At 35.7% G+C, this 10518-nt stretch overlaps 1 protein-coding gene across 2 annotated transcripts; it reads left to right on the forward strand.

Moving 5' to 3' along the window:
* Nucleotides 1-5: 5 nt before the first annotated feature.
* On the forward strand, nucleotides 6-7983 carry LOC106168540 (GPI ethanolamine phosphate transferase 3, catalytic subunit). Of its 2 annotated transcripts, none has more exons than XM_087002884.1 (5): nucleotides 6-881; nucleotides 1016-1175; nucleotides 1363-3115; nucleotides 3631-4053; nucleotides 6636-6806. In XM_087002884.1, exons 1-4 carry the CDS (start codon nucleotides 121-123, stop codon nucleotides 4032-4034), a joined length of 3078 nt encoding a protein of 1025 aa, XP_086859010.1. In that variant the 5' UTR covers nucleotides 6-120; the 3' UTR covers nucleotides 4035-4053; nucleotides 6636-6806. The 2 variants fall into 2 exon arrangements, with proteins under 2 accessions (XP_086859010.1, XP_013403091.2); XM_013547637.2 differs by having other exon boundaries at nucleotides 7-881; nucleotides 3631-4025; nucleotides 6636-7983.
* The last annotated feature ends 2535 nt before the right edge of the window (nucleotides 7984-10518 follow it).

A 10518-nucleotide genomic window follows, 5' to 3' on the forward strand; every position in this document is an offset into this window, starting at 1 on the left:
ACCAATGGCATTTTATAACTTTCAGCATTCGGCACAGTGAATCCAACATGTCGCTGTCGTGAGAGGTCTTTTTAAATTTTGAAGATATGAAAGTGTAAAGAAGTAGATCAACTTGTGACCATGGGACTAAAAGCAAGAATGTGGATATTGTTCATCCTTATTTCAATAATATATGCGGGTGGAATATTAATATTCATCAAAGGCTTTCTTTTAAAGCGATCAGTTGTACTGAAAAATAACACTTGCCATGTAGACTTCACGATGAAGGTGGATAATCACGAGGAAGAAGGATGTTGGATGCATAGGCGGTTTCAGAAGGCAATTGTCATAATTATAGACGCTTTAAGGTTTGATTTTGCTTATTATAATACATCGATAATTAAGGGCCAAGAACTTCCTTTTGAAAACAAGCTAAAAATCATCCACGAGAAGCTAATTCATTCTCCTCAGAAATCACGACTGTACAGATTCATAGCAGATCCCCCAACCACAACCTTACAGAGACTCAAAGGCTTGACCACAGGCAGTCTTCCCACTTTTGTTGATGCTGGATCAAATTTTGCTAGTTCTGAAATTACTGAAGACAACATCATAGATCAGCTGAGACGACAACAAAAATCAATTGTCCAAATGGGAGATGATACATGGGAAGGTCTATTTCCCAATAGGTTTATTAGATCTTACCCCTTTCCCTCTTTTAATGTGAAAGACCTGCACACTGTGGACAATGGTATTATAAAGAACTTGATTCCCGAGCTAAAGAAGTCTGGGTGGGACATGCTTATTGCCCATTTCCTTGGAGTTGATCACTGTGGACACCGCTTTGGACCATATCATCCAGTAATGGGAGAGAAACTTACACAGATGAATGATGTATTGAGGTAGATTTGGGCTTTTATGATGTGTTCTTTCATTATGGCTGATCAGTATAATTGAAAACTTTAACTTCTTAGTTTGATATTTTAAAACTTAGATTCACTATCAGATGGATTCTCATTGTCATAATTTAATTCAGATCTGTGATAAAAACCATGGACAATGACACTGTGTTGTTTGTGCTTGGAGACCATGGAATGACTAGGACAGGTGATCATGGGGGAGACAGTAAAGATGAAGTTGATGCAGCATTATTTGTGTACAGTCCATCAAAGTTAACAGAAACTGTGGCCCCAAAGGTATGAAATTCTCTCAGAGATTTTCAGTTTTCTTAAAATATATTCATGTATTTTTTGTTTTGTTTTGCAGTTGACAAAAAATTCTAAGAACATTGATTAAATATATATGTGTGAGAAATGCAAGTGACAAATGTATTTTTATAAAATTGCCATGTCTGTATTTTAGCATCTTGATTACATTTTCCAGCTAGAAGATTCCCCATCTGTTTCACAGATTGACTTGGTTCCTACTATGTCTTTGCTTCTTGGAGTGCCAGTACCATTCTCCAACTTAGGAATGATCATTCCAGAATTATTTGACCACGGTCCCTGGGCTCAGGCAGGAACATCAGAAGTAAAGCAGGTGTTTCACAAAATAAAAGCTCTAAGGTTGAATGCACATCAAGTGAAAGAATACCTTCACGCATATTCTTTAATATCTGAAGATTTTCCCAAACACCAATACAAAGATTTAAATACATTATTTAGCTTGTCAGAAAATGAATTACAAAGACTGATCATGAACATTTACCATAATGGAGAACACGAGGATCTACTATCAAGGCTAGAAAAGCTGGAGACAAACTATAAATCTTACCTCACCAATGTAAGAGGAATGTGCCAAGGTATTTGGGCCAAGTTTGACACAACATCAATGTCTTTAGGTTTATTCTTGACATGCTTCAGCATTGGCATAACTGTATTCCTGCTATTCCACACAAACAGTCAGGAAAGATTTGAAGTGGCTTTCTGGACCAGCACAGCTGTTTCAGGATGGAGCTCAGCATTTGTTGCTGTCCTTTGGTTCTCACTAATGGAGGCCAAAACTGCCATTATGCTAGGAACAATGTTCTTTGGATTCAGCATTATCTTGATTGTTGGATTCATTATTTACAAGTTAATGATGGCGAGGGGAAGTGAACAGTCCAGCACACCAAGTTTATCTGGGTACTTTTCCATACATGGAATATGTGCAATTTTGATAACTTTCATGTACTTCTGTGGATTTTTTTCAAATAGTTATGTGGTTTTTGAGGATAGTATGTCATCCTTTCTACTTCAGTCATTACTGTGGATTCAAAGTACTTTTATTTATGCACAACAATGTGGAACTGAACCTTCAAAACAAATATCTGAAAAAAAGAGAGCAAAATTTGATATTTTTAGAACTTTGACAAATAGGAAGATGAAACCTTTATATCTAGCACTAACTTTTAACCTCTGTGTACGACTTTCAATGAACTTCAGGGCATGCAGAGAAGAACAGTGGACCTGTGAAACCTCATCATTTTTACTTCCTTTGTCAAGTTTTACAGACAGCATACCATTGAAAAATGCAAGATATTTCTTTTCTGTTATTGCTATTATTTTACCTTCCATAGGACTGAGATGGTTCCTTAAACATTATGGAAACCTAAATGGAAAGTCTCTCTTGGTGCTGAGTACAAAGTACTGTATTCCAATAGGCATGTTATTCATTGCATTATACTGGGCATTACAAGCTTTGCCACCACAAGTACTAGATTCACTGCCTGTAACTCGACTCTTTCCAAGAATTGTTTATGTGGCCAGTTTGATTACAATTGTAGCAGTTTTTGTGAACCCCCTCAGCATTTATATTTTACCAAAAGCAACAATGGAGTCCCACTATGAACCCACTGCTAAAATTTCCAACAATATAATTCCACAGATGTATAATCAAATGAAAGATTCATTGAATGAACTGTCAGAAAATGAGCACAAAACTACCAATGGTGCAGAAACTTCAGATGACGTTGAACTGCCAGTTGTGTATGGCTTGGCCACTGTATATTCATCTGCTATGATAATATTTACTGCTGCAGTGACAGAGATATTGTACCTCCTGCTAGGAGATGGTGTAGCAGCAAGTTTATCATTGGCACTATGTAACATATTCATAGGGCTTGAAATGTATACTTGTTGGAAATGCTGGATGAAAGGTAAGTTTTGCTTTGATTGAAATAAAAAAACCTTTTAAGCTGGATAATGAAGACACTAGCCATAACCCTGTAACAATCTGGGAAATATTTAAAGTCATTTGTTTAAGACCACCATCCAATCGAACACTGACTTCTGAGTTGTGCGATATTCAAAACTGTGTTAAAGAATGTTGCCAGGTGGCAAGGTTCGTCAGACGATGATTTATTAGTTTATTTTTTGTAACATTTATTTATGGCATTTATCTATCATAAAAAGATTTAAAAATATTACTGGACCAAGTTGACCCTTAAGAAGAAGTGATTTATATGCTTTTAAGTAAAAGATGTATTTAAAATCTTACAATTAGTCCCTTTAAATGAATGTATATATATAAAAACATAAAAAGTGACCTGTGTTGAATAGTGTCAATATTTGCTGTGAATCTCTTAGATTAGATTGCGTTTCATCTAAATTAATTTTCTGTTTTTTTATTTGTTAACCTTTCTGGTAATATATGTATATATATGTATTTCAGACACCAGCTGGGATGTTCCATGGTCAGTGATAGTATTGTGGGGCCTTATGTCATCTCAGTATTTCTTTGCCACAGGCCATCAGGCTACAGTGCCCACTATCAAATGGGAAGCAGCTTTCACTGGATTCCATGGTGACTTTGAAAGCCACATACTCCCAGGCTTGCTCATACATCTCAACACATTTGCATCAGAGGTTTTAGTGTCCCTGACATTACCATTAATACTGAGTTGGCCATTGTTCCGTACCAGTAGGTACAGCATTAGGAAAGGATCCAGTGATAATTGGAATGAAGGAGCAGATAAGGGAGAGCTGGTGCTAAGTGAAAATTCAGTCCAGTTTCAGCTGTGTGTTTTCAAACTGGGACTGGGATATGTGCTATTTCATGCAGTGAAGGTATGCTAGGTAACATTTTCAATCCTAGGTATGTTAAATTATAAAATGTAATAGTAGCTATAACCATTATGAATTTCTGTTACTCAGATTTCCATTCCGAAACCCCAAGAATAGTTGAAACGTAATTTATAAAAAATTAAGAAAATGGTAATTTTACTATTGTGCATTATTGAAGTCTAATGCACTGTTAATTGTACCACCAGCGTTAGCGCTGGCGGTACACATGGTTTCGGTCCCGTCCGGATCGTTCCGCCGGCTCCGCCGGCTCCGTTGGCTCCGCCGGCTCCGCCGGACGGCTACCGTTACCGCTTCTCCTCCTAGACGGTAAGGGCCCCCGTACCCATCTCATGGATTTAGGTCACCTATAATCTCAACTCGTTCCACGTAAAATTTGGGCTTTGTCGGTATTGGGGTCTGGGTGTGGCACTCATTGCAATGCACCCTTGTCTAAAAATGGCAAAATTAAATGCTAATTATCTACCCTACGGAAGGAGTTATGGGAAAAATTTCTATAGACGGCTTTCCAAAAGTCATATGTGTAGATTTCAAATATACCCTTGGATTTGACCTTTGACCTTTACTTCAAGGTCAAATGGGCCAAAATTTTCAAAAAAATGAAATTTTTTACGAAAAAAATTTTTTTTGCCCTGTTATTCAGACACCACACAGACTTAACCAATAATATTATTGGAAGGTGTTACCCTTCAGGTCATCTTTCATCTCCATGAATTTGGGGTCAATCGGTGCATTTTCACGGGAGTAGCGGCCATAAGATACCGAAACTGAAAACTGTCTCTAATTCGGGAACCGTTAATGCTAGAGACCCATTCTTTTTTGCATTTTGTAGAGCATGTAAAGCCCAACACTGGAGGTGGTCTCGGTTTTTTTGTATTCCATACGGTTTTCGAGTTACGCTGTATCAAAAAGTACATATTGGTGGTAAAAGCAAAATGTGCAGTACGGTAATGGATAATAAATTTTGAACTCTGGAAAAATAAAACATAAGGCTTGGCAAAGCAGACAACTTGTGTTCAAAAATGACATTATTTCATCAAATTTGAACTTCTGAAACTTCAGAGCACCTCCTATTTCAAGAATTTTGACCAAAATGACATTTTCTTTATTTTAATTAATTTTTTCTGTACGAAATTTAAGGCACATTATGGTAACTCCAAAATTATAACATTTAGTCCCTTATATCTCCAAAACTGGCAGAGATAGGTCCATAGTTACTATTGAAGTTGAATAGGAAGTCACATACTGGCAATCTTACTATGACCTTGAAAGTGACCTTTGACCTACTTTTCACCATGAACTGAACTTTGCAAATTTTTCTTCCCTTTTATCTCCAAAACTGGCAGAGATAGGTCCATAGTTACTATTGAAGTTGAATAGGAAGTCATATACTGGCAATCTTACTATGACCTTGAAAGTGACCTTTGACCTACTTTTCACCACGAACTGAACTTTGCAAATTTTTCTTCCCTTTTATCTCCAAAACTGGCAGAGATAGGTCCATAGTTACTATTGAACTTGAATAGGAAGTCATATACTGGCAATCTAAATGTGACCTTAAAATTGACCTTTGACCTACTTTTCACCATAAACTGAACTTTGCAAAATTTGCTTCCCTTTTATCTCCAAAACTGGCAGAGATAGGTCCATAGTTACTATTGAACTTGAATAGGAAGTCATATACTGGCAATCTAAATGTGACCTTAAAATTGACCTTTGACCTACTTTACACCATGAACTGAATTTTGCAAATTTTGCTTTCCTTTTATCTCCAAAACTGGCTGAGATAGGTCCGTAGTTACTATTGAACTTGAATAGGAAGTCATATACTGGCAATCTAAATGTGACCTTAAAATTGACCTTTGACCTACTTTACACCATGAACTGAATTTTGCAAATTTTGCTTTCCTTTTATCTCCAAAACTGGCTGAGATAGGTCCGTAGTTACTATTGAACTTGAATAGGAAGTCATATACTGGCATTATAAATGTGACATTAAAATTGACCTTTGTCCTACTTTTCACCATAAACTGAACTTTGCAAATTTTGCTTCCCTTTTATCTCCAAAACTGGCAGAGATAGGTCCATAGTTACTATTGAACTTGAATAGAAAGTCATATACTGGCAATCTAAATGTGACCTTGAAATTGACCTTTGACCTACTTTTTATCATGAACTGAACTCTGCTAATTTCTTTCTCTTTTAACTTCAAACTTGACAGAGATAGGTCCATAGTTACTCTTGAACTTGAATAGGAAGTCATATACTGGCAATTTACTGTGACCTTGAAATTGACCCTTGACCTACCTTACGAAGAACTTAAATTTGATTGTACCATATATATATTTTGCAATAGTTTAAAAATTCTTGTTGATTGCATTTTTACAGCTTGTCAAGCACAAAACTGGTGGCTGTGTCCCTTATTTTGTGTATGTGGGGGTCTATACGAATGCGCTTGCTCCAGCTGGTGGTACAATATTCGGAGGCGGTATCGCCTCTCTGATCCTCTAGTTTTATTTTCTATTCATATTATTGGATTCCCATGTGAGATTGAGATAAAATTGATTAAATGTATGATGTTTTCCATAATTTTAGCTCCTTGGATCCATGTTGGCTGCAGCAGTATTAAGAAGGCATCTCATGGTGTGGAAAATATTTGCTCCGAGGTTCATCTTCCAAAGTGTTTCATTTATTACCATATATGTGGTGGTTATCATGTCTGTGGGACTGATGCAACATGTACACTCACATCTAGGGGGATGGTTGAACAGACTAGAGAAAACTAAGTAAAATGAAACTGATATGTTTAAATTATTATAATACAAATAATAACCAGGCCCGGTTGTCATTTCTTCTTAGTCTAAGTAGGTATAGTGAGGTAACTCGGATTTAAATGGCAGATATTATATTTCAAAATATCAGAAGATAGTTATTTTTACCGTAACATTGTGAAAAAACCATCAAAAGAATTCTTTTTTTTATAACCAAGTGAAGTATAAAATTGAAGCTCCACAAATATATTATTTTAATCTAAATAAGGGCATATTCTCATACCAAAATCATTTTTGATACAAAACTTTATTGAATGAAATAAAGAAATCACCATATTACAGAAAGTTTTTAAGTAGGACCATGTAAAGCACCCAGAGCTTCGGACAATGGGAATTGAGATGATAAGGAGGAATGGGTTCCTTGCTAGACATACCCTTTGTAGTTGTCGGAGTGGGGCAATTTTATCCCAGGTGTTGAGTAGTGCACATCCCTATCCGTGTAACGTAATATATTGATAGCTGTAAATATTAGGTCAAGCATCACCACAGACTTATTCCTTATCCAGATACCCAGCTGAGGGATTGCACACAATCCCACAATTATTCTCCTATGCTGCTAACCCAAGTTTAAGGGGCAGGTAGATGAGGGATAGTTATGGAAAAGAAGTCAGCTTGAAAGGGTGAAATCCCACAGGGGCCTCTTTATTAACTCTTTGTAAACTTTTCTAGAAGCCCTTTTGATATTAGAGCGTAGGCAGATTCAGTTCAGTTGGTACTAGGAATTGGACAAAGTATGATAGCAATCAGATTTTAGGTAGCTTAAAGACCTGAGGCAAGGATTGTGGAAACAAGTGTTGGGATAAAAACTAGGCAAATGTCAAACAGCTTGTTATGCAGGCCTACCCAACTACCAGACTCGGCACATAAGGATCCTGAATTAACTGGTATACCGGACCACACTATCCGTTTTCAAGGTGTGTGTCAGATCGCATTTTAGAGTATCAGTCAGAACACCGACTGGATGAGCCCGCGTTGTCAACAGAAAAAGAATTTTAATTCATTCATTCATTAAAATGAATTGTATCAAGGAGACATCTCAATGCTTGTGTCTTGGAAATCTTTGAGATGAAATGTTTTACAAATGAATAAACGAATAACAAAGTTTTGGTGGATTATTTTCTTGGATTATTCATTTTGCTGAAATATATTTAAAATGATGAAGCATAATAAAGCAAAGAGAACTTTTAAAAAGTTAAAAGTAATTTTTTAAAGCAGCACACAGGTAACCATATCTGAATTTTTTATTACACATTGTAGAGTCCAAAAATAAAGAAAGAAAGTTACTACTTTCAACCCTGGTTATATTTGTCATAAAATTGGTAACAAAGGAGCTAATGTATAAATAAAAGGGCTGGCAACTCTTCATTTTGACAGGAAAGGTGCCAAAAAATGGAATTTCCTTGGGTAAGCAACAATTTATCAATGTAAAATGATTACATTCCATTATTCAAAGTTAGTCCACTTTTTATGTACAGACACAGATGTGTCTGTACATATTGCCATCACCTGCGTCTGTCGTCGCCGATGGCGATGCCGTCGCCGGCGCCGTGCACTTTCCTTGTAAACACGATAAGTGGAAGGCAGTTTCACTATTTGGCTTTATATTTACAGAGCTGATGAATATTCATAAAATGCAGGTCAAGTTCGAAAATCAGCATGATCGGGCCATTATTGTAGAAGTTATGCTGTTTTTTCACTTTTCAGCATATATGCAACCTTGTAAACACATTTTAAGGAAAACCGTTAGGCCTGTTGTCATGAAACTCACAGGAGTAATCAATCTTACTAAAACGCAGGTCATGTTCGAAAATCAGCATGATCGGGCCACTATTTTAGTAGTTATGCGGTTTTTTCATTGTTCAGCATATATGCAACACTGTAAACACAATATAAGAAAAACAGAAAGCCCAATTGTCATTAAACTCACAGTCATGGTCATGAGTTTGAAAATCAGCATAATCGGGGCATTATTTTAGAAGTTATGCTGTTTTTTCACATTTCCTCAGGTTTCCTCAGATTTAATTCTTAGGCATGTTAATAGCCTTATTATTTAAGTAATAAGATACGTAAAAGTGTTTGTTTGACATTTCCTGCATCTTTACAACATTGTTAGTTGATTATGTAAAAATGATGGTAAACTTGTTATCATGTATTGTGTAATCAAGTGTCAAAAACGGAAATAAACTCATATCATTGCAGTTTGTCAGATTCAATCATCCACTATGTTAAGAATCTCAGAATGGAGGAAATTGGACATTTAACACTGTTCTATTGATATATTTCTCATCTCATCAATTTTCTTAGTTGGTCATAAAAAATGGCAGTAAAATGTTTATTTTGTTTTATGTTAAAAAAAGTGTTAAAAACGGAAATAAACCCATTTCAGAACAGAGCTGTCTTGTTTACATTTTGGCATTTTCAAGATGCGACTTTGAAGTTCCATGGGCCTGAAGACCTTTGCTAGTCACATTTTCTGAATATCTGTGATACTAATATTTTAGAATTAAAAATTAATGGTCATTATGCTGTTAAACATTATGTAACTTTGCATCAAAAATTGAAGAAGCCCCTATTTTGGGCACTGCTCCCATGATGACCATTTAAGGAAAATCATGTCAATTACTGTTCTCAAACTTACAGGAAAGAAACATGGGACTAAAATACAGCTTCAGTAGGCAATGCAGTCTGTTTGGTAACTTTTTCTGGCAGTTAAACAGTTTTTTGTGAAAATTTATTTTTTCACATGTTGGCATTTTTAAGGTGTGACTTTGAAGTTCCATGATCGTGAAGACCTTTGCTTGTCATGTTTTCTGAATGTCCATGTTACTAATATTTTATTAATAACATTTGATGGTCATTATGCTGTTAAACATTATGTAATGTTGCATCAAAATTTGAAAAAAAAACCTATTTTGGGCACTGCTCCTATGATGACCATTTAAGGGAAATCATGTCACTTACTGTTCTCAAACTTACAGGAGAGAAACATGGGTCTAACATACAGCTTCAGTAGGCAATGCAGTCTATTTTTCTGGCAATTTAACAGTTTTTTGTGAAAATTTAATTTTTCACTTCTTGGCATTTTCAAGGTGCGACTTAGAACCTCCACGGGCTTGAAGACCCATGCTAGTCACATTTTCTGAAAATCCATGACACATATTTTATTATTAAAAATTGATGTATTATGCTGTTAAGCATTATGTAATGTTGCATCAAAATAGAAGAAAACACAATTTTTGGTGCTTCTGCCATTATGACCATTATGGGAAAACCGTGTTACTTATGATTGTCAAACTTTCAAAAAAGAAACACAGGACTAAAATGCAGCCCGAGTTGGAAAAGCAGTCTAATTGGCTTCTTTTTCTGAAAGTTATGCATTTTAGTGAAATATTCATTATCTTTTTGGCATATTCATTGTGGGACTCGGAGCTCCCATGGACATGAAGCCGGATGGTAATCAAATTTTCTACATGTTCATGCTATTTATAGTCAATAATCAAAAATTGGTGATAATTATTCTATAATTTATTATGTAATGTTACATCAAAATTGACAATAATCTTTTTGCACTGCTACTGCAAACATTATGAAAAGAAAACTGTGTTATTTATTATTACATTTAACTTATGAGTATGATTTTTAGGATT

The sequence above is a fragment of the Lingula anatina genome, chromosome 1 (genome assembly GCF_051362555.1).
Source record: "Lingula anatina isolate TDL-2025a chromosome 1, LinAna3.0, whole genome shotgun sequence".
Lineage (NCBI taxonomy): Eukaryota > Metazoa > Brachiopoda > Lingulata > Lingulida > Lingulidae > Lingula > Lingula anatina.